This window comes from Zonotrichia albicollis, chromosome 3 (assembly GCF_047830755.1).
Source record: "Zonotrichia albicollis isolate bZonAlb1 chromosome 3, bZonAlb1.hap1, whole genome shotgun sequence".
In the NCBI taxonomy this organism is placed as follows: Eukaryota; Metazoa; Chordata; class Aves; order Passeriformes; family Passerellidae; genus Zonotrichia; species Zonotrichia albicollis.
The window spans coordinates 38,366,544-38,391,010 of record NC_133821.1 but is presented as its reverse complement, the minus strand read 5'-3'; the positions used below and the strand labels follow the sequence as shown (position 1 = coordinate 38,391,010).

The following is a 24,467-nucleotide window of genomic DNA, read 5'->3' as shown; positions in this document are numbered from 1 at the left end:
TAAAGCTGTCTGCACTATTCTGTAAGATACTTACCTGAATTGCCACGCTCACACCTTCTGCTTTGGGTCCTTCAAAGAAAAAGCAACACTGGTTTCATTTTTTGCTACTGTTTCCCTGCCCTTGGCAGTCTGTCCTGAGTCTGTCATATGTTCCTGCAAACTTCGTAGAAGAACTGGAAAATTATCTGGTAGTCATTGCTTTACATTGTGGTTGAGATGTATCAATAGAAGTTGTACTTCTGTACTATTACCTGGGTCTTACCTGGTCAGAAAAATCAGATGTCAGCGTCCTTTGTCTTTCACAAGAATTTGTTTTTACTTCCAAGTACTTCAGGGTTCTGGGGAGTAAACCTGATGATGAATTTCATAAGAAGAATTCCAATTGATCTGCTAATGACTAAAGCCCAAATGCTACTTCATCCTTAGTTATTTACAAAGCAAAGGAAACATGTTGCTTCTTTATAGGTGCATCTTGTGACATGCAACAAAACTGAGATAAATACAGATGTCTCAGAAAATTTCACTTTATTTTCCATGTTTATGTTTGAAAAATATTGCATACAGGGGATATTCAGATTAGTGTGCCTCTCTACCCTTAAAAATAATAATGTTAATTGCATTTTTTAAGCATACAACAACTTCTATGCTAAGTAAATATTACTTAACAGGAACAGAATATTGTTTCAGAAATAAACTAACATTAATTTTCTGAATAATGTTTGAGAATGGAGATGAAAAAATATAAAGCATTTCTGTTAGAACTATAAAATATATTGTTGAAAGTCAGTTTGCGTGTCCTATGATTTGGTTTTTTTTCATTATTTTGTTGTTTTTAAAGCATTTTTTAAGCATGCCATATATGTTACTCCTCTGCTAGCTTTAAGAAAAATTTTGTAACTATGCAAAACAGTTGGTCAGGGATGCCTAGTCTGTTGTTATTCCTGCTTGTAGGTCTAGAATTCAGCTTATCTCAGACAAAGGTAAAGATAAATGCCTTACAGAAATGCAGTTTAGGCACTACAGTAGTTACATTTCTGTATTAAGAACAAAACAACAAACTTAACAGGACTTGTTCTGCCAGGCATGTTTCAGTTAGACTGGTAGACTAATTTTGCCAGTGTTTTGAGATTGTTATCCTATTTTTCAGAATTTTTAAAGCAGTTTGCAATCCTTAGTTGCGATGATTTACGTAAGGCTGTTCTAGACGATTTAGAGTTGTACATCCATCTCAAGATGCCTCTAGGCTGCTGAAGCTCAATGGGTATGTAAGGGTTACAGTTAGCCAGGACAGTTCTACAAAGAAATAGAAAATAACTTCTGTTTTTACAGTTGTTTAGTTTTTCCAGATTGCCTGTTTCAAGTTGATGGAATGCTTTTAATAACCGCATGTGATCAGGATATTGGCTTCATGTGTCACTGAGAAGTGGAACCTCAAAACACACCACCACTGAAACAGGAGGAGATGATGTAGGAGTTCCTAGGCACATCCTTTCTCTACTCAGCTTGAGGAAACTAGTTGCAGAACAATGTGGTATAGTTAAAGACCACAACTTTATCAGCACACTTTATATGTGGTGGAACTATTATTTCAGGTACAGCATTTGCCACTGACAACAACTGGATTTAGCTCACTTTATTTAGCTCCTCAGTTTATTGCATGTTTTGATAACACACTTTTAAATCAGTCTCTGTGTTTGTTGTGTGCATGCCCTCCTATACATCCAGGGTTTTTTGGTAGCATAATTTTGATCTGTAGTACCTGTTACAAGTGGTAAAAAGTAACTTTGAAACAATATTCTGCTTACAATGTTATAATTAGGTAGAAGTAAAATTGCTATATTCCTACTTCCTACTTCATAGTGGATACTGCAAGCATAATAGGTAGTGCTGATATAGCTCACCTGAGTTGACTGACTGCCATGTAATTTAGCCAATATGACTGTAAATATTAGCCTTAGATAGCTCTCAGACATTTGTACCCTGAAAAATAATCCTGAGAATCTTGCATACAGTTCTTGGTGCTTACTCAAGTAAGCTGAAATGGGACTTTAAACTTTCACTCTACTTTGGTTCTTCTTAACACAACTCAGAGAGTTTCCTTCTTGTATTCCTTTTTGCATTTACTTCCTACTATGAAAGTTTTTTTATAAGAGAAGTTGCTTAATATGAGAACAAGGGATCATGCACAATTGGAGTTGTTTTAAACAGAAGTAGAAGCTTGTTCCACTTTAGTGTGGTTATCGTTGTTTATTTAATAATGTGTTTTCTCAATGTAAACCTTAATGGTGAGATCAAAGGCTGTTATGCTTGCTATAACTTTAGAGCACAAATCCATGAAATCAACTTCTAGTTACAAATGCCAGCCTGAAAAAAGCCTCACACTTTCTTCTTGGTGTGTGCTTGTCAACACACACATTCTGTACAATGTGATAAGACACTTATAGTTAACATGTGCATGCAACCAAAATAGATTAAAGGCATGTACTGAAATTTTTGAGACAGTACAGACTAAACAATCAGGAATTTAAGGCATGTTAGAAACAGGAAGGGAAAATAATTGTGCTCATTTATTCAGTTTTAAAATGAAACAAAAATTATTACATAGCCTTCTAATTGACAGTCAGAAATTAGTTTTTTGAAACAGTAAGCATACAAAAAATCGTGTTTAGGAATATGAGAAAAACACTCTTAAGTTTACTGAAGAGTAAATACAGTAGATTGCCCCACTGTATTTGCATTTGTATAACCAAAGTTCCAGCAGGCAGCTGCTTACTTCATAATATCTTTAAAAACTTTGTGTTGCTCCTGTGGTCTATAAGCTTCTGGCCCTTGTGTCCTTATCAATGTCTATGTAATTCCCTTGCATGGGATGCAAGACTCGTAATGGATGACAAGACTGCCATGCAGTCAGAATTCTGGTTTAGCCAGCTGCATGCACAGTCCAGCAGAGCTGGCTACCTTGCTGGGGTCCTGCAACATGCTCTGCTTTCCATGCAGTGTGCTAAGCATTCTCACATCATAGAATCTTAGCTGTTCTAAAGAGCACTGAGGAAACTAGCTCATTTGTGTCCTGAAAGGTTGGCAATTCCTATTTTGAGTCATTATTCTTAAAATGAGTTCTAATATACACTAAAAACCCCCCTTGCAGTTCTGCAGGTCTATTAAGCTAGCTTGAAGAAATTCCTGTGAAGTCCTAACCCTGCTGCCTGATGAAAAGGCAAAAAGAGAATTTAAACGAATAGCAGAAGTCAGAATTGCTTTGCATTAAACACTGCCTCATGCTCTGCCCATTAAAATGCATTTTTTGTTCTTGGTAAGATTTGTTTTTGCCAAGCTGCTGTTCAGGTTCCTAGTAATCATCTACAGGTTGTTAAAATTGCCCTTTTCACCATGCATTTGATATGTAAAAAACTGATTCTTCTTGTGTTAGGCTGTGAAAATGGTAGCTGATGCTTCTCAGCTGCTGAGACAGATAAGGCATTTCATGACAGTTTCATGAAAAATGTTCTATTCTATCTCCTGCACTCCCCACACTTGTCTCTCCTTATCAGCCTTTTTTCCCCTCAGCAAAAGTGTAGCTAGGCCATGTGGCCTAACATCTTACTCCCCTGCTGCTGACCCAGCCCAGACATGACATCAGTACTGGGGCAGGATATGTCAGCTTCCTCAAGGCAGAAGGGAGCATGATGTAGGAGGAACTGAGCTGGGAAGTTCTCAGGGGATGAGAGGGGCGTATTACAAGTCTCATATTTTAAGCAAGCAATCTCTAGGAACAGGCAGACAGATACTTGTTGCTTAGATTTTTATCACTTACAGGCAGTTCATGCCAAGTCAAGGATTTTAGGACAAGTTTGAGATAATATGAAAGAGGGGGCAAAAGCAGGCCAATGGAGTAAGTCAAAGTCATTTTAAAAGGTCCAGAAGAAAGTGATTGGGTCTCAGAAAAATGAGGCCAGCAGCTAATACAAAATAAAGCAACCCACTTCCACAGAAAGAAACAACCCATTTTTGTAGACTGCCAAAATCATGTGAAAGTGGTGTTATTTTAGTGCAGCTGCTGTGCTTAAGAACCATATCTTAATCTGTCTTTGATAACTTGCTGCTTTAGATATACCCATGGGTGCCTCAGGCTATATGTAGCTTAAAAGCCATCAGTTAAGAACAAAAGGTGCAAAAGTGGTACCTTTATTATTATTACCTGTTTGTTAGGGGGTTTTGCCAGGTCTTGAGGGTTAGAGAAAATGGCAGAAGGACAGCAACACTCTTAAGTCCAGGCTTTTAACTGCTGTGCTTAGGGAGTTTTCAAAAGGCCAAACTGCCCTCAGAACTACTTTGGGCTGTCCAAGCAGCACTGTAAGAATAAGTGCCTGGCCTAGTACCCCTCTGTTCCATGCCACTAGAAGGGATGAGGTGGTGTCTCTTTCTGTCTTATTCATAGATGGGGAGATGGCATGTTTTATGTTTTCTTCCCTTTGTTCCCTATCTTTTCCACCTGCCATTTGTGAGTGTTCCGAGGTCAGAGATTCAACTGTTAAGAGAGAGAGCTTGAAACTTTGTAAGGTAACACTGACTTTTAAAAACCAAAGCAAAAATTGAATGTTTTAGAAGACAGACAGAGGCATAATTGGTATTAAAAGTTACACAGCTATTGAAAAAACATGTCCCAAGTTGCAGTTCAGTCAGGTGAAAGAGGCTACAACAATCATCAGATATGTATTTAATCATACCATAATCACCCACTATACACAAAATAGCACAATATACAGGGTCATTGGGTCATCAGGGATATTTGCTCTCTAATTAGGGGAATATGATCAATTCAGAGTCCATCATCTACTTATAGTTCTGGAAAGCAAATAGGCAACTACAAATTCACCTAATGTAGGTAAAAATTTGATGAAGGATTGATCATTGATCACTCAGCAAATCTGATGTAAAAGCACCACCGAGTTAAGAAGCCTTTGTCCATAGTTTTGTGGATATTGGAGTGGTATTTGACTTCATCAGTGGATAAAAAAGTATGACTTGTGTTCCATCTGAACAGTACTGAGTGAGCAGAAGGGTTTCAGAGACTTTTTTATTGTTTTGTCCTTTGGACAAGTGTAATATGCAAAATGCTAGAAATAATTACATTTTGTTTAAAAGTTGAAAAGATCCACCTGAAGTGTAAGTTTAGCCAAGGCCACAAACTTATGTGAGTTTCAAATGCATGTAGTACTTACCACGCCAAAGCCTCTCAAGGCTTTTTATAGATGATCTACTATACACAGTAAATGAATGAAAACAAGCAAATCTTTGGCTTGAGAGGCAACTGCTGAAATACTCAGCAACAAAAGCAGCAGAGACAGAATGTATGAAAGTGAAAGAATGAAACAAGGTCAATAAAGAGTACCTAAGGCACCTTGTTTAGTAATCATCTTTGCTACACTCCTTAAGACCTCCAAATAACAAATAAAAGCTGTAAATGCTAAGGAATGTGAAGATGAAACAACTGAGGAGATTGAAGATGAAAGAGCAGAGGACAAAATACATTATTCTTTTTTGTAGTTAAAATTCCCATGATCAAAGGATGTGAATAAATATATTCTTTTAAGTGATAATGAAGTAAAGAGAAGAATCAGAGCTAGGAAAATGAATGAAAGGAGGAACCAGTACCATTAAGAGTAAGTTCATTTGATATTCATGAATTGCAAGTCAAAGTGAAGTAGAAAAGAAGGCTGGAGATTGGGATATTTCTTGTATTGTCTAGTGCATTTCTCAGTCTCAAGTACAATGGGAAGGGGGAAATATCCCCCTTAATTTAAAAAACAAAAGAATAGGAGAGTCCAGTCCATACTTGCTTTAAGAATATGCTCTGTAGAGCAGGAACTACAAACCTGTCCTTGCAAAAAAAAAAAAAAAACCAGAAAAGCAAAGGAGAATTTTAAAGAGGCCTGGGAATTTCGTTTATTCGAAAATAAATAAATTCATTACTGCCCTAATTGAGACTTTCATCAAATGCAGTCTGTAGTGGACTGGTACTATAAGCTACATCTGATAACAAACTGGTTAAGTCTTGGTTTGGCCATTTCTCCCTGCAAATCAATACCAATTATTAAAAAAAAATAGAGCAGGGAAGAATTCTGTTACTACTCTGGGTCAGTACAAGATAGTTTGGTAAAGTGAGTCAGACCTATTGAGTTGGCTTCCTTTTCTTATAGTTGAAAATAGAGCATATAATTAAAGCTCTCTTTGACATAACTGGCTTACTACAAGTTTGATGATCTGGGTGCAACATGTTCAGTCAGCTTCCAAATTTGTGTTCCTTCCCTACTGCTAGCCAGAGGGAAATTTATCCTTTCATATACTTTTCAAGAAAAAAAGCCAACAAACCTCTATCTATCTCAGTCTCTGGCCTTATTTGAATACTAATTCCTTTATACACACCTGAAAGTTTCAAAACACCATGAGAGATTGAAAGGAGAAGTTGCTGAGAAATCCGTAGGTACCCAAATGTGTACAGCAGAGTAGGAAGTCAGGTCAGCTGAATGCTTCTGGGGATATAAATAGTTCTAAGGGGTGGTTTTTTCCACATAGCTTTTGGACTATCAAACTAAAGTCTGCAATAGCCAGAAGCCTGCTTACATTTTAATGCATATTAATTAAAAACTGTACAACATCATTTAGTGTTCATGAAGATGATTGTTACGCTTTTGGCATTTTTAGGAAAGCACATCAAGCTTTAAAGTAGAATAAGACTACTGTCTCTCAGTACCTAGACTTTGTGCTCATGAAGTACAAAAACCACAGACCTTTTCCTCATGGTCTGCTTTTGCCTTGTGTTCTCCCCTCAGGTATGGCCCATCTCCTGTTCCCTCGGAGCTACCTTTGGCTATATGGCTGGTCTGATTATTGCACCTCTGTGGATACACTGGAACCGGAAGCAGCTTACATACAAAAGCAGATAACTGGAGCAAAAAGAGACAAGGTATTTCTTTGTGCAGATTCCATACAGGCTGTGCAAAAGTTGGGGATTTTTAAGATATATATATATATAGTCAAAGCAGAAAACTGTCCAAATTCAGTTAGAGTATTTCAGGCCAAGCATCTCCACTCAGTAAAATCACATAGATGCCATTTCAGCATGGTGCAGTTTTTGCTTCCTCTAGACTGTGTAACCCTGAGAGATTGTACCTTCCAGTCTGAATAAAATATTTGTAACAGATGTGGTGGCTTCTTATTACAAGTTCGTTGAGTTTGATTTTATTCCTCTGGATTTCACTGGTTGTAGAAGGCAGAAATGTAGGTTTAACTTTCAAACCTGGAACAAATTCACTATGTACTTAATGCATTGTATTTAAAATCAGTAGAATTTCACAGTAAGCCTGGCCATTGTCAAATGTCTCTCACGTGATCAAACAGCAGTTTATGCATCTTGAGCCTATTCTCTTCTTCACTGTGTGTTTCTTTGGAGTTAGAATGGCTATAATAGCTTCATCAAAAACAGTCTTCAGTCCTTTCTGTGTTAAAGCTGAACACTCCACGTAACAGTAGGCTCCTATCTGTCAAGAAAATAAGTTAATTCAATAGCAGTATGTCTCAGCTGTTCAATTCCATCTGAGCACTTCAGCTTTTTTTTTCTCCCCCTATAGCAACATTACAATGTTTGGCTGCAATCTAAAAAAAGTTATCTGAATGTGCACCCCCCTGTAGGAGAAAATAATATTTATCTTTTGTCCAAAGATCTGGAAGGTATTTAAGTTGATTGGTTTCTGTGGGAAAGAAGTAAGTTCTATAGATTGGCAGTGGATGCCTAAGATATGGTTGATAATTAAAGAGAAAAAAAAATATTACATTACTCATTTGTGTTTCAAAAATAAATGCTCTGTAAGTGTCCTGATAAGCATTATCCACACAGTAGTTACAGTGGTAGTATAACATTCTCAAATAGTGTCTAAAAGATGCTTCCAACATTTTGCTTGAGCAGGAGAGGTCCCTTCCAACCTCCACCAGTCTATGGATTTTAATTATCTTTGAGTAATATTTACATAGCTTGTATAGCTTTTACAAGTGTCTACACTGAAAATTAGAACTGTTACTGACAAGAAAGTATAATTACATAGGTCTACTCATTAATGTAAGTAAGTGTTGTTAACTGGTAAGCAGTCACAAGATTTCATATGTGGACTGCTAAAAGATATGCAAAAAGTGGTAAAGGAAGACTAAGTCAAGTAGAAATAGGGGTGTTTTGTTGTTTTGTTCTTTGTTACTTGGTTTCATTTAGGAGTATCCAGTTTACCTCTTTTGCTAACTTCTGTCCTTGCTCCACAGATACGGGCTTCTCTTTCATATCATTCAGTCTTGCCAGAGTTTTTGGGTCATCACGGAGATCAATCTAGCAAGAAAGATTGAAGTCATGCTGGAATACTTTCTCTAAACAAAAGTCAGCAGGCAATGATACCCTCTTTTTAAAGGAGAATCATTCAATGGAATATTATCACTATAAAAATGGAGTCATGGCATGATTCAGATTGTGGACCCTTCCTGATTCAAGAGCCCTTAATTTAAGTTGTGAACCTTCAATCTAGAAGGAAGAAACATTTATTCTGTAATTCAGCACTTCAATTAGATGTGATCATCTTAGAACACCAAATGCAGTGGCAGAAAGATTAACCCATAGGTAACACCAACATGTGGGTCACTTCATAAATGAAACCCAGTCCACTACCCATGAGAAGCAAGAGGAAATTGTCTCGTTTCTCCCCTTTTCCTTTGCTTCAGCAAATATTGCATGTGACTAATAGTTGTAAACCCGAGAAATTCCAGTAACATGGGCATGAGCAGACAATTTTATTCAATAAGTCCCGTGACTTTTTAGAAAGTCACATGGGAGACATGCAGCCCATCTTGCCACCATGTTTACAATGGACATAAGTTTTTTTAACAAATGGGGATAGCTCATTGGAGAACAGCACGTATCTGTGTTTTTCTGCCACCTGTAAGGGTTGTTCCTCCAAAGGCAGAAGGAGGTGCTGCTCAGGTCCTGTTGGGCCTCAACTTCCAGCCCAGAGAAAAGGCATCATACAATGATCCTATTTGCTTAAATAAAAGTAGAACAGAACCAAATATACCTGTGTTCCTACTAGTAAAAAGGGAACATTAGGTGCATATTCCTTCAACTCCGGTACCCACTCTTCCTTCACATTTTGAAATGAAGCAGGGTTTACCACTGAGAAGCAGATAAGGAAGACATCGGTCATAGGGTAAGATAAAGGTCTCAGACGATCATAGTCTTCCTAAGGAAGAAAAATTCTGTTATCTGCAATATTAAATTGTTGCCTGTATTTTAACAGTTATATTCAGAAACTGTATTTGTATTTCATGAAGGTTGTTGAGGCAAACTTTCTGAATGTTTAAAACTATTCCAAGTTAGTTAGTGTCGCTGTTAGAGCAAAATTTACGTATGAAGATAACTATATGTGAATGTAAATATTTTGAAAAATGTGTTAGTACTGATAGAAATGTGCTTCCCTATGAGAATATACAGATGATTACCATTCAAAAAGTTTTCACTTCAGGAAAAATCCAAAAGGCTTATGGTTCAAACATACTTGCAGATCAAAGACTGCTATTTGTAGAGAAATGAGCAGGTGTGACTGCTGTAGAGTCATCCAGGTTATACAAAGCTATACTAGATTAAGGCTGTTGGATGCACTTAAATCTTCTCTTTTGGATCATACACAGAGGTGATATTTAAAGCCCTCCGTAGAATTTTGTTTCTTAGAAACCTTACAGTCCTGTTCCTAGTGTTGAGGGCAGTAGGAAGGATCAGAAGGGACTTCTTTTGTCTGAGTGTGCTTTCTCTAGCAAGCACAGCAAAGGATTAGATGGAACAGAAATTCAGAATCAAGAACACTATGGAATATTAATGCCTTTGTTTATTTGTTTGTTGGGAGTGTGGGAGAGGAGTTAGTGTGAAAAAGTTATTTAGGACATTTAGAGCCCCAGCATTTAAAGTCAGCAGTCCTACTGCCAGGGTATACCATACTGTGGCAAGACAAGTACCTAGGAGCATTGCCCCTCCTGTAAATCAGAGTTCTCTCTAGCAAGGGAGAAAGTGGATTTTTGCCCCATGTTTTAGCTAACAGCCACAGGGAGCATGCCCTTCTGCAGAGCTTCTCTCTGCAAGGCTTCCTTTGGTCTTTGGCAGTGAACCAATGCCTTACCATTCCTACTATAGAGTTTTGGTGGTTTTTGCAACATAGATAACTAAGACTGAGGCCAGGCATTGCAGTGACACTAACAAATGCTGGATTTATACCTTCCACAGTAAACACCAGTTTATTAGGGCTGCTGCAGCAGTTTCCCTTTTTCCCATGTAAACTCCCCATCTTAATTAAATCTCACAAATATTGCAATGATTCATTCATTAAACATAGAGGCAGAAATGTAATTCAAGTCCATGTTTGAAATGAGACAGAAAATTAAATTTTTGTTTCCTTGGGAACAGCCACATTACCAGATTATTAACCTATAGTCACACCCTCAGAAATGCCCTTCATTGATTTGTTAGGTTTTAAGCATGGTCACTTGAATTTCAGAAAAACTGTGAGAACATCCTCAGAGCAGTTTCTGCTTGGCTCATTTTTCCATTTGGAAGTCAGCAGCTGTGGGAAGAGAGCTGTTATTCTCATGAACTGGAGGAACAATAAGCACAGGCAGAAATTCTGCAGTAGCAAGGAGGTGATCGTTCCTTGTCATACTCTTGTGCCATTTTGAGTATCCACTCTAGCTTTGTAAACAGGCTTGTCAATTAGCTAGAGCATGTTAATTGTTGACAGGGCTTCCCAGTTTCACAACCAGAGTAAATGGCACCACTTCAAAGCTACAGCATTTGACAGGCCTTTTCCCTGCCAGTGTCAGGCTCTTGCCCTGATTCAGAAGAAAGAAACAGTAACCACGTCTCTTCCAAATGTGTGGACATTCATCATAGAAAGCAGAAATAACTTCAAAACACCAACACAGGAAGTTAAAACTCTTTTAGCATGCAGTTAGATTTTTTAGACATGTATTTTATGTTTCACTTCTACTGCTGAATATAGCTAGATCCTGCTCAGGGTTGCACTCTGTTTTCTGGGGTGGAGATTAAAATCCTAAAAGAAACTTTTCAACTACCAATTACTCTGTTCCCTGGAGTACAAAATCTGCATGAAAACACACAGTGGACCCATCATTTGCTCTGAAATTCAGCTCTAATTCATATGTGGGGTATTAGTGAATAAGTTGTATTTTTAAAAAATCTACTTAAAAGCTGTAATTTGTTCCTACTGCCAAAGAGCTGCCATCCCTATACTCTGCATTTTCTAAAAATCTCATATCTGGATTAGGATAACTAGAATACTGCCTGCACTAAAAGCTGGAATGGAGAAAGCCTTTCACTGTCACCAGAAATTACTCTTAGTCCATTAACCCTAAAATAGCTCTTTAGTTAATCCGTTTCAAATTACAGATGGACCTTTTATTCATAGCAAATATTAATAATTTTCTTAAAGACAATCTCAGGTGTGAACTCCTTTCCTGCTCCTGCATTTGTTTGTGTGCCTTTTGATTTATACCCTGTTCCACTTGCACTGGGCCAGCTGTGGGCAGGTGTAATTAAGAGTTAAACAGATGGCAGGTACAATGTGATTGGATACATCATGTACCACAGCCAAAGATGTGTGTGCTCTTTGCTGCAGTGGCTTCACTGCATTTAAGCTTCCTTAAATTATCAGAGAATTTGGCTATACCCACCAGCCCTGCTGCTTGAAACATGCCAGTGCTCTCAGGCTCTCCTTTGAAGCTTGTGTGTGCTCTCAACATCAGGTGTGCATTGACACTGGTAGTGGCACCCATGATTGGACTGGTCCTGAGTCCTTCTGGGAGAAACCCTGGTTAAATTTTGCCAGCACCTAGTAGGACATCTGGGCTTAAAGACTCCCTCTGCCTCCCAACAGCCCCTTAGAAACAGCAATAAAACCTGTAAACTTTCTCTGATGTATTGGGCCAGCATAACTGCTACAACTGGTAGAATAATCTGGAATACCAAATTAATTTAGACTGAATGTTACAGAAGCCTGGAAAAATCTTATTGCTTCAACTATAATTTATTTCCTCAATCTAGTGTAAGGGAAATAAATGTGGTTTATTCTAAATTGAAATGCAATGGCAAAATTGATTATACTAGCCAGTCAACATAGATTCCAATTTGAGTGCATGTACATACCACACTATACAGCAATTAGATAATTAGACAATCTGATTGGGGGAGGCACTGCATATATATTTAGACTTTAAAAATATTTAAGGATATTAGCAGGAATATTTTAAGAATGTGAATAAGATGGGCAAGAAAGCCCCTAAGGATTGAAATAGTCAGTATAAGTCTCAAAAACTTGAGGCTGTAATAGTGAAACAGCTCATTCTCCAGCATACTCTGGAGTTTAAAAAAAATTATTTGCTGAAGCAGGTGAATACAGAAAATATGAGGGCTATATTAACTTCAAACAAAACTGGATACAAGAATGTTGACTTAATTAATGTTCTTTGGAGCTGTGATCCCTCTAAAGGACGTGACACTACAGCAGGGCTGTTCATAATTTCCCTAGTATCCCTGTGGAAAGCCAGGACAGCTGCTAGTAGACAACAGACATAAAGAAGGAGATGAGATGAAGGAGCTAAGGACTTGGCTTCTCAACTACAAACAGTGGGTTTTGTTTTTAAAGTGAACAATGGAAATTCAGGCTTTAAAATTCCCATGTCTTCTTATGGTAGGCTGAAGGTATGTTTAGCATTGCCTTTATCTTGGTTCCTTAAAATCCTTTAGATCTCCTTTTCCATGTTACAGTACCTAATCATCTGCCTGAGATTTTCTGCTGTCTTTGTTTGAATACTGTAGTTTGAATGGTGAAGAGGATTTGCTCTAACATGTCCAAAATCTGGCTATTTTCAACATTTACCTGTCCAGAAACAGAGGTCTTGGGAAACTTTTTGTATGCAGACAGAGGAATGGTATTGTAGTTCCACAGCATTAAAATATTCTTCATTTCATGGGTTTGCTCAGACCAACAGCAGAACACAGTGTCCCATTTCAAGTCATGCATTTGATTTTGAAGTGATACTTTTGCCCAGTTCTATGGATATCAGCTGAGACACAGCTAAAGGAAAGGAAACTGTATTCCAAATTCTGCCACTGGCACAGTATGTAGTCCTGAGCAAATCATTATCCTCTCTCTGTTTGCATCCTGCCGTCTGTAGGGGTTTGCTAGCTTAATAATGCATTAGTCTTTGCAAAGCACTCCAAAAGCCTTTGATGTACACAGCTTATGTGCAGTAGGATATTTTAAAAAAATAAACTCAGACAAAGTGGAGTATAATAATTTCTGGACAACCTTCTTGACCCACAGAAAGCACTATTTCTTTATATTTATTAGAACACTGAGGTGCGAGGCGCTGACATACAGAGGTTCTGTGAGTAGAGACCTTGTGGCTCCCCTGATTTATGGTATCATGCTCCTCCCAGCTCCAGTGGAAGTGATGGACACACAGACAGAGTCTGTCTGCAGAGACACCCCTCTGTCAGCAGTGTGAGAGCACAGGCCTCCTGCTCATCTGGAATGGTATTGGGGGCTCTCTGGCCACTTTGGAGAGATGGAAGGCAGGTAGCCCTTTGCAGCCAACACTTCCCACACCTTGACCAAAACCTTTGAGGAAGTCCAGGCCTCTCAGATCTGCCATTGCAAATCATGAAGACAATGCTAATCTAGATTTGTCTGGTTGATTTTTATTTCTTTGCTAGTGTTTTTAAGAAAATAGGAAAAACCAAATTATGGTGTATCATTAACACTAACACAAGAGCCTAAGATGTGTCATGTTTTAATTCACACTCATGTCTTGTTCTGACAGAACCAAAGTAATGAATTATTTTATGTGTTTTGCAGTTTAGGAATGAAATTTTAACAATGCATCTTCAGTTGTTATACTGATGTATCCTTGATAAACCTATTTCTATTCCAAGAGGTATAAAGTGGATGGGTGGAAACAAAATAAAGCTTGCACCACTGGAAGAAAAACCAGAGCTCAAAACCTCTGCGTTTGTGATCTCTGTGTTAGCAACCATCTGTTGCTTTCACAGCTTACAACAGCAATCGTAAGGAGAGGTTCTCACTCCCAGCCATCTGTTTTTAGAGGGGAAGCCAAAAATAGACATCAGGCAGAGTTGCTAGAGGAATCCAACCTTCATGCAGCAAAGGGTAATCACTACTGCTCAGAGGGGTGCAGTGAGGCAGAGTTTTGCAGAGTAAAATCCTTGGTAAAAGTCTGTTCTAACCACTTCATAGTAACAAGAGTCAGAAGTCTTCTCTTATTATGAATTGCCATATTTCAGTTTTTGAAATGCATTTCAAACCTGTCTTTCAAGACTGCATTTTTTACTTTTCCCTGTAATATTTTGGAAAGCATAACAAGTGAACCATAATGACTGATGTACATAAAAGTGGACTTAGTAACAACTCACAGCTGCCTCTGGACACATCTCGCCATCTCCCCCAAATTATTTGGAATTAAAGGCTGATCTGCAGCTTTGCCACAAGCACCAGGCAAAGCCTCTATCTAAAGGTTTTGAAAGCAACTGCTTGCTGCAAAAGTACTCCAGGAACCAGACTTCACTGCGCTGAATCACCCTGTGGTTTCTGGTTCTGCAAGACACTTGATGGGGGAGGAGAGAGAGAGGGAAGTGGCCTGTACTGCCCCATGCCAAGCATAAATTGCTTCTCTGGCTAAAAAACACTTCAGATTTTTCAGTCTGGGCTGTGTAACACTGTAACCCTTTGCAAGGAAGGAGGGTGGAGCGTCCCCCAGGATGTGGGTTTCCTGGCACTGCCACTCACAAGGCACCACTAATGCAGGACCATTTGGCATAAAGCTGCAGTTTGGACTGACAGTGCATTGTCTGCTCAGCCAATTCCACGATCCAAGCTTTGCTATGCTGATGACTGCATTTGATTTTTCAGTTGTCTACATCTGTAGCCCCTAGCTTTTGAACATGCAAAACGAGAAAGATGCAGTGATTATTCCCTGGCTGCAGGGGACAAGTGCACTACAGACCCTCTGTCTCTTCACAGGCTTCTGAGGATATAGCTTGCATTGCTAAAGAAAGCAGAATTGTCCTGTTGTGGTTTGTTAGCGCAGGTTTCCCAGAGAGTGCAAAGAGCTGTTGGTTTGGGCCCAGCATCTATTTTTAATTTATAGAAAAGTCTGCAAGTATGCAGAATAAGTGCTCTTTCATTGTATTCTAAAAATGAAGTAAACTGATCTAAATCCATTTCTGAATTTCTGTGAGGAGGACTGTTCAAAGGACATATGAATTATACATTGAAAAAGCCCAGGGTTTGTGAATTACCTTTTTTTTTAATAACAAAACTTTCCCCCTGGCATATTTGAGAACTGTGCAGCTGCTTACATCTCTGAAAAGCTTTTCTGGATAGACAGAAATAACTAGCTGGAAGATGGAGCCTAGTTAAGATGAATTTTAGATCATTAGAGACAGGAAGGACAGCATATTTCTTTTATTATATACAAAATTGCCTTTAAGTGATCAGATTTGATCCTAGACTTAATATGGAATTCAGTACTGTCCAAATGCTACATCTTGCCATGTGGTGATGCCAAAGTACTTTCCTAGATGGTCTCAATAGCACACTCCCTTCTCTCCATCACCACGAGAACTTCAACTTGCTGGTTGGTTTTCTAAAAGTGAAAGTCCCTGAATTTTCCCTATGCTATATTATTTTAGCATCTGTATCAACAGAACATGTATCCAGCTGACTGCAGGCACAGTTTCACTTAAACACCTTCACCTAAACCTGTTGTTTACCCACTATGGAGCTCCTAAGAAATGGCAGAGTAGCTGGCATGGACAAACCCATTCACTCCTTGTCCATGAGAAATTTCAGTCCTGCTCTGCATTTTTCTCACTGTCAGTGACTTTATGAACAGCATTTTAAACATACCAGATTTCTATTTTCCCCAGGAAGGGAATTCACCCCAGTTGTGTCTGCAGCCATGAACAATCAGGATTTTCCATTCTTATAGATGCAGCAAATAAAGTTAAAAAATAAAATGCACCCTGACACAGGAGATCTGGACAGATCCTCTGCAGAATCTGCTCTTTGGAAAGATAGGTTCTCTGACTTTATTTTCACAGAAGAATATGACCTGTTGTCACAGGCAAGACAGCCTACAGAGTAGAGTTGGTTTAATACAGTTATCCATATAATATCAGATATGTCTTTTCATTTGCTACCTGTATAAAGACTGATCAGACAAGAAGACTGATCAGTTAGGTGTCCCATTCCCTTTCACCTTTTACAAATGAACCCCAAAAGCACATTCTTCAGTCCAGTGTTGAGGAACACATAGAAGATTACAGCTTTGCTCCCTCCTCAAGGTTAGCTCCCATCACACAACTTCTCAGGAGAGTGCCAGGGCCATCATGTGCACCTTGAATGAACACATCACACAACACACAACACATCAAGTGAAAGAGTTTCTGGAATGAAAGGAGTTCCTAAGAGTCTTCTGTACCTTGTTTTGTATCAAGTCCCATTTGCTAGGGCTAGCAGCTCCCATTGAAGAATGTGATAAAACACTCAGCAGATGTTAAGGCAATTGAAAGAAAAACCATAGGCAGTTTTTCTTAAGTGAGGAATTTTTGAGCCATCTCTGCCTGTGGCTGGCCTATCTGTTGGTCATAACTAAAGACACATCCCAGGTCACACCTGGCATCCATCCCTTGTTGACTCCAACACTGAATCCCAACTGGAAATAGGACCAACAAGGAAGTAGCACTAAGTCCTAATGATGATCTTAAAGTATTCGTGACTACATCTAATTTAGAGCACAAGCTGCCTGAGGTACTCTGAATCTGTGTTTTATTCATGTGGAGCAATATACTCACCTAGGATGCTGACAGATGTTGCTTTGCTCTGGAGAATAATGCTGCCACCTGCATTTTTATGTGCACACCAGTGAGTGCCTGACATAGCAAAGAATTATTGCACACGTGCCACAGCACAGATGCAGCATGGAGCAGGATTAAAACGGACTGGGGACAGTAACTGTAAAGTGTCAAATGACACAACCTCTTCAGAGCTGCTGAAAGTGTCACGTAGCACTCAGACATTTTTCTTAACACAACTCACCCAATCACCAATTCAAACAAATAGCCTGCTTATAAAACCCCAGAACAGAGCAGTAAAAAGACATAGTTCTTCTCCTCTGTGTCCTTATTTTGCATTTTTTTCTCGTTAGGGGAGGAGCAATTTTGTTAGAAATGCAAGTGCTAATTTGGAGTCTTAAAAAAAAGTCCTGAAGTTCTGCCCCAAATCACCCATTTTTGAGATGCTGAAGTTTATTATTCACAATAGAACTGCAGGATTTTGAACCAGTGTGCTTTGTATTATTTCTTAATTACCAGGTTCCTGGAGTCTCTATAAAGAAAAAGCACATCCTTTTTCCCCTTTAAATGAAAGACTAATTTCTAGTACCTCACAGATACAGAGAAAGGTTGATACATGAAGATAGATGAAGGCCAAAGAGAAAACCCACATGCAGCAAAGGGCAAAACCATTTTAATTTCCTAGACTTTTGGGGTAGTGGTGTATGTGGGTAGGAGGAACTGGCTCATGATTTTGAATGCCCAGGACTAACAAAACTTTGCTGAAGTAGGTTTTACATCCACTTTGTCCTTGTGTTCTTAATAAGGAACTGGAACAAAGTTTACTGAAATCAGCAGTAGAGTGCCAGCTAACACAGAGCTTTGGATTAGACCCTAACACACCCTTTTACATTGCAGGTCCATGCTATGGAGACAGTGCTCCATCTAATTTTGTTTACTTTCTTTTAAGATGCAGTTTGGAGGCTGAATCAGGAGTTAGGCTATAAGTGAAAACTGCATTTTTTTATATTTCTCCTATTTACCAAAATATGTAGAGTTCTTTGCAAAGAAAACAGATTTCAATGGTGAAGTCTGAGTATGGACCTGACAGAAATTCCCAGGGTCTCATATGTTCTCTATCAGAAAAACTCCACAAGCCATGCTACCTTAGCCAGTTGTCCCATTCCATCACCCCTGCCTCCTGCAGCACAGCTGTAGATTATCTGATACTCAGCTGAGTGCAGGTGCACACACCATCTTAGAATGAACTCTGGGAAGTAAGAGGATATGCAATAACAGTGTGCTGGAAGAGCAGTAACTGTATTCACTGTTGCCTTTTTAGCTGGTCATGTTTAGATAGCATTGTAGGATGCCACTGTGCCTCAAAGAAATTAAAAATTGGTAAAAATCAGACAGTTCTCTGTCACAAACTAAAGCATATCTTAACCTGGGAAAAAAGGGCTTTTTACTTGGCCATGTAATCCTTTAGCAAGGGTCCATCCTAGGTCAGTAGTCTTCATAAAAATGTGCTTTTAAGATATCAAAATTTGAAGTTTCAGAGAACCTGTCAAACTTGGTTTGCTTTGTGTTCTTCATTTTGGTCTGCCATTAACTTGCTGGTAAAGTGGCAAAGATATTCTGGATCTACATTTTCAAGTGGATCCCTTAGATTTGATTTGAACATAACTCAGTGTCACTATTCAGAAGTACCGTGGGGCTTTCGGCACTCTGAAAATGAAATGTAACTGTCTTGAGTTTCCAGCATCTATCTAGTGGCTGCTTCTGGGAACTCAGAACACCATCTCCCATTCTGCACCTCCCCATCTGGCGATAACAGTGTTTACCTATCCTTCTAGGAAAGCTGCCGTGCTTTCAAAGCATGAGTCACAGCTCACGCAGAGGCGTTTAGATGCAGGCTTTGCACTGACAGTATTATTGTTGCAAGGCCATTTTTAATAACCAATCTGAAGGTATAAGTCCTTTTCCTTTTAAAGAGAACGCCTGTCTTTGCTTAAACCCTTATCTAGAGAGCTCTAAGCACAGAGATTGTTAGCTCAGGCACTTCACCTCCTCTTACACTGAAAAACTTAAATTCCAAAGGGAGAATCTAGGCATGTTTTTATTTTATCTGCATACATCCAGTTGTTAAATCTATGTGGCTGGCAACATCCTGAGGCACAGAGCAGCTTCAGCGGAGGCTGAGCTATTCATAGGCCAGCACGCTGGGCTGGGAGTGAGCTCATGAGCTCCCAGCCTCCCCAGTGCCAGCTGCCAGCTCGGCTGGGACATGGAAAGGGAGCGAGGCAAAATGCATGTGGGAGGAGGGAGGCACAGGGGGGGCAGGAAGGGGAAAGGATGTTGGCTGCTGACATTTCATGTTTAGATCTGCCAAAATCGTGTTGGAGGGCTCGGTGTTTACACCTCTGCAGTAAAGGGTGGCAGGCTTTGCATTGTGTGAGACTGCTTCACTCCAGGCTGACATTTGCAGCTACGGCTGCCTGGTAGGGGCAACTCAGAAGGAGCAGTGTGCTCTGGGGAGGGACATTTCTGTTTTGCAACAGAGCAGCAGCTGCCTCTCTTCTCAGTAAGATACTGGAATGGTACCTAGGGCTAGACCAGGGCTACCTTCCAAAGCCAAGACAAAGAGGAAGGAGTATAAAGATTACTGCTATTTATTTATAGCAACCACCACAGGTTTGGGAACTATCCATTTTTTAATAACCACACCTCACATACAGACACCTTCACATTTATAACCATTTGTTTCTACACCTCTCCTTAATGCAGACACTCATCTCCCTAATAACTGAGTTAACTTCACACACTTCAGCAGCTTGACCAACTTAAATATAAAATTGCTTTAGCATCAGGCCTTCTGTTACAACAAAAAAATCAGTTTATCTGAATTTAGATGGCTGTGGCTGCAACCAGTGTGACCATCTGGGCTGAGATGTGCAAAGAAGTGGCTTGTTCTGTGCTTGTGAATACCATGTGTTGTGGTACTGTTCTGGGGACAGGTGAGAAGGCACCAAGAGCTTCATTTTATTAGACCCTGTATTTGGGTGTTTAGGGCAGAGATATAAAAGGAACACAGTTCACCTCAGCTTTGTCTGGCCAGGCCCCTCTAGTATCAACAGTAAGTGATGCTGAGGGATAGAAATGTTATAATGAGGCACTGCACCATAGTAAGATTCACCATACCCTCCCTGCTCTGCCCAGATGCTGGCTTGGTGCCAAATCTGCACAAAACAGTCATGCCATGCCTCAGCATCTCTCTTCCCAGAGCAACACAAGCAGTACAGGCTCTGCTACTGCAGCCTCCCCCATCCTTCCTCTAGATCCCAGCCATCCTTTACAGCAAAGACACAGGAGCAGAGCAAGGCTTCCTCCTGTATGCAGTCAGCTGGAAGAAAGGGACACCATGAATTAAAATCCTACAGTAAAAGGAACCGGCAGAAGGATAGACTCCCAACTCTCACTTTAAACAACAGCCTTTAATATAGAGCAAAATCCCCAAAAGGCAACTCCTGTGTGTCCTACCACTTACTCTGACCACTTGGGACATGGCAAAGGGACATGTGGCACCTCTTTGTTAGTGCTTGTGGATTAACAAAGAGGTGCCACATCCTCCAAAAATGTTAACTTCCTGAGAGCTGGCAGTATTATTTCTGATATTTTGGAAGGGCAAAATGATAATCACTTGCCAGCAGTTCAAAACCTCTCCAACATGGTGATCTTAACAGACCCCTGATGAAGCCATGGTTCTCTTCCCAAGCTGATTTTGCCATGCACCCCTGTTCAATGAAGAGCAGTATTGACCCACAGTCTCTCAGAAGAGGCTGCTGCAAAGCCAGAGGCATCACAGGCACCTCATGTTTAAATATCAAGTGCACTGATGTGTCTTCAGTGTAGGTAGGTGCCACAGTTCTCATCTTCTGGGGAAACCAAGACCTGCTCTAAACCCTTGTATGCAGCAAGGCTAAAAGAAGCTCCTAGCTCCACCTCTGGGAGGAATTGCTGGAGGAATGGCACCAAATTCCCACCCACCTGCCTGCTATGGGAGGCTGCCTCCGCAGCTGCAAGCCCAAATGGGCTCTCTGAGCCTCCACAGCCCAGCAGCTGTACTGGCTATTTTCTGCTGAACCAGGGCCTCAGTATTTTCAGACAGAGAAAAGCCTTCTTGAACTCACAAGCACTCAAAGGCCTGTGTGTAAACTGAACTTTGTGAACTACTAGTGGCATTTTTCCTTGCTATATATATATTACCAGGGGAAAAAAATGGGATTTGAATAGGTTTGTTTTCAACCTACTTTAAACTCATGAAGATATGCGGCCTTATGTCATCGTTATAGTTACTACATGTGATCCTGTGTGTGTTGTGAGGAAGCGAGCTAGAAGTGAGTACTGGATGAACTCAAAAGCTTGCAACTCCTCTGCCAAAGCAAAGTCTGTCACAAGTTGCTAAATACATAACCACGCAAGTTAAAGAGACCCACACACTGATAAGGCAGTATTTCAGGGTGATGAGCCTGCTGTGCACCAGCTATGAATCAAAATCTTGTCTTTAATCTTTCTTCTGCTAACAGCTTTCTGCATTTGGAGTAAGTCACTATCTGAACTTTCATTAACCCCTTTCACTCCTCTTCCCCCTGAATTGACATCTGTAGATTGGACCTATTTACTTTGTCCAGGGCTGGAAGTATAAACCTGCTGATGATTGTGAACTGCTTAGATACCACAGTGATCACACAGAGCCAAGTTTTATAAAACTATACTATCAGGCCAATATCTTACAGTAAAATTATTTGGGGCTGACAGAATTAGAGACAAAAGCGCAGATGCATGCTGGCATAGAAATTCTAGCTTTGGGCAGCAATGTGTCCAATCCATACAGAAGTCTGTGGAAGCAGCAGGCATGTACCAGGTACAGCATGCTGTTTCCCCAACACAGAGAAGACATCATCAACTCATGTCTTTTCTGCTCTTTATATATTTAAGTTTTAATGTAAGCTTTCTATTATTGTGTAGCTTTGGGAAGACAGGCTTGTCAGCTGCTCTGACAAAGCAGCTTTTAACTGAATGAAGTTGCTGGACTGGCATCTTGATACAGACTCCCTTCTTTAGTTGTACTGGATGTTGGGATGGGGCTCCTGTGGGCAGTCTCTGGCACCCACCAGTTCCCCAAACAAGCTGAAGTGGGATGGGGATAGTGGTAAAGATTTTATCAGTACCACAGGTCTGACTAAAAGGGGAGTTTTGCCAAGACCAGATATATCTGTAAAGGTAGCCTCATTAAAACACCTTATGTGAACTGAGGGTCCTCTGAATCAGGCCAACAAGATCTATTTCTAGGTGCCTCAAGAACTGCCCTGGAATTCAAAATTATGATTTCAGCTTTTCAAAAACTGGGGAAAAAAGCTTACGTCAACTTTCTCTATACACAATTTCACAGTGAAAAGTTTTTCTTAGTGTAACAGGAACACCTTAATTTGCTGTTTGTTGTAAACTGGCCAGTTTACCCTACTGACTTTTGAGGAGGCCAAAGGTCACCTGTGTTTGCAGTCAGCACATTCAGGCACAGTGGGTACCACAAAGCCACCTCAGGTGAGGTTACACAGAGCTAACACATACATTAACAGCAACAAGCCCAGAACAAGCATCCCCAAATATGTATAGAAGTGCTAGGGTCACTTCCACACTTTCCAATGCTCATTATAAAAAAAACCAAATAGTTGCACACTAACCAAGCTTTGTCTGAGCACTAGATCCTCACTTTGCAACCTACTTAACATTTTAAAGCTGTGTTCTGAACTAATTACTATTCAAAAACAGGACTATGATAGTAGTAAGAAACGCACTTAGCTGGCATAAATTTGACTAGCTTGTGTTTATATCAGGGAGATGACAAGCATGAAGTCAGTCTTTGTAGGAAGAGTCTGATCCTTCAGGGTATCAGCTTTCTGGAAATGGCGCTGTTTCCTACAATTCTCACGGAATTAATTTTTTAACTGATTTCAGGCCTAACAGAGATATAAAACTGGTTAAATGTTGATTCCCTAACTCAAGGCTATATATAGATCTAAAAAGGTACACTAGTTCAGGCAGCAGTTGTTCAATTAAGTATAGGAACAACATGGTTAAAATTTACAGCTTCAGTCTATGCGACTTCAGCGAGATTGTCTTACGAGTTGCTCTTTACAACAAGGAAGCATGTCTGAGGTCATGTGAGACCAAAGCACATGCTCACACTGCAAGAAGAAGTTTAATATAGGGAGTACACAACTTTACCGAAACCCATGCTGCGTTTCTGTACCTCCTGGGCTCAGGCTCTTCACAAACGGTTTCGAATAAGCGATCCCCAGACAGTACTCTAACCCTGGAGACCAAACCTGGCTCGTGGCTGGTGCCATGCAAGTTAAGCTAAGGAAGAGATGATTTGAATCATGGAGCCCTTTAGAAACCATTAGACCAGTGACCCCTCCAAACAACCAGTATTTTATCCATCATTAAAGTTATTTAAGAACCATGCTGACATCACAGCATCTTTCACAACTGGCTGTAATGATCTTAACCAAATTAATCACTTGAGTTGTCTGGGACAGCAAAAGAAACCCAGATTATCTCAAAGGCAATGGCTGAGAATTACATGTTGTTATTTTCCACCTTTAGTTCGAACAACTCTTAGTAGCTATTTGAGTGCTGTAAACCACAACCAAGGCAAGCTGCGGCAGCCTAGCTCTCCATCCGACCCGAGGCAGCGGAGGCAGCGTGTGCCCTCTGTGCCGAACGGGGCGCATTTCCCCCCGAGAGCCGGCGGGAGGGTCGGCACCCCGAGCGAGGGCGTCTGGCCGGGGGCCATGCCCGGCCGGAGCAATGCCCCGCAGGCGCCGGGCATCCCCGCAGCCCAGCGCCGGCCGATGCCGTGGCGCCTCGGCCCCAGCACCGCTAAAAATAAAGCCCGTCTCCTCCTGCCCGCCCTCGGGAATCGAGGTTGGATCGATGGCTTTCTTTTAAAGCCGGATTTTATCAATCGCCCCCCACCCCCGCCAAGCCTCCTCTGAAGCGCCCAGCCCGGACCACAGCCCTGCGAATAACTTCAGCGCCGGGATCGCCGGCGGGCGGGGGGACGGGGCCGGGACCCGCGGGCAGCGCTCGGCACTCACCTGGCCGGCGGTGTCGTAGAGCCCCAGCAGGTACTGCTTGCCGCCGACGGTAACGCTGACTGCGAGGGGGGAGAAACACAGCGGGTGAGGGGGGGCAAGCCCGGCCGACCCCTGTGCCGGCCCCCCCGGCAGGGCAAGGCCGGGGGATGGAGGGAGGGCAGAGAGCGGCTGCCGCCCCCGGCCGTAGCGGGACCCCCCGCCCGCTCACCTGCGTAGTGGTCGAACACGGTGGGCACGTACTCCTCGGGGAAGGCGTCGTTGGCGTAGCTCATCAGCAGGCACGTCTTGCCCACGGCGCCGTCCCCCACCACCACGCACTTCAGCATGACCGCCGCGCTGCCATGGGCCAT

The 24,467-nt window shown here is 40.9% G+C and overlaps 2 protein-coding genes across 4 annotated transcripts in view; one reads left to right on the top strand and one right to left on the bottom strand.

Annotated features, from left to right (window-relative positions):
* Positions 1–9,335, top strand: part of PIGF (phosphatidylinositol glycan anchor biosynthesis class F) — a 21,148-nt gene extending 11,813 nt beyond the window's left edge. The window contains exons 6-7 of one of the 2 annotated variants that reach the window (XM_005483092.4): positions 6,834–6,967; positions 8,311–9,335. In XM_005483092.4, the coding sequence (XP_005483149.2) occupies positions 6,834–6,947 (114 nt within the window). In that variant the 3' untranslated portion in view covers positions 6,948–6,967; positions 8,311–9,335. Of the gene's footprint in view, positions 1–6,833 lie in introns of both variants that reach the window. The other variant, XM_014264356.3, reaches the window with a different exon arrangement.
* Positions 509–24,467, bottom strand: RHOQ (ras homolog family member Q). 2 transcript variants are annotated; one of them, XM_005483093.2, is made up of 5 exons: positions 24,326–24,467; positions 24,118–24,176; positions 9,111–9,275; positions 8,279–8,374; positions 509–7,541 (listed from the first exon to the last, which is right to left on the bottom strand). In XM_005483093.2, exons 1-5 carry the CDS (start codon positions 24,465–24,467, stop codon positions 7,386–7,388), a joined length of 618 nt encoding a protein of 205 aa, XP_005483150.1. In that variant the 3' UTR covers positions 509–7,385. The 2 variants fall into 2 exon arrangements, with proteins under 2 accessions (XP_005483150.1, XP_014119833.1); XM_014264358.3 differs by having other exon boundaries at positions 509–7,537.

Coding starts and splice junctions, on each gene's coding strand:
- RHOQ (XM_005483093.2), bottom strand. CDS start 24,467: ATGGCCCATGGCAGCGCGGCGGTCATGCTGAAGTGCGTGGTGGTGGGG. Junction 9,276..24,117: donor TCTACGACACCGCCGGCCAG/GTGAGTGCCGAG, acceptor TTTCTTCCTTAG/GAAGACTATGATCGTCTGAG. Junction 8,375..9,110: donor TTTTACTAGTAGGAACACAG/GTATATTTGGTT, acceptor CTTTCTTGCTAG/ATTGATCTCCGTGATGACCC.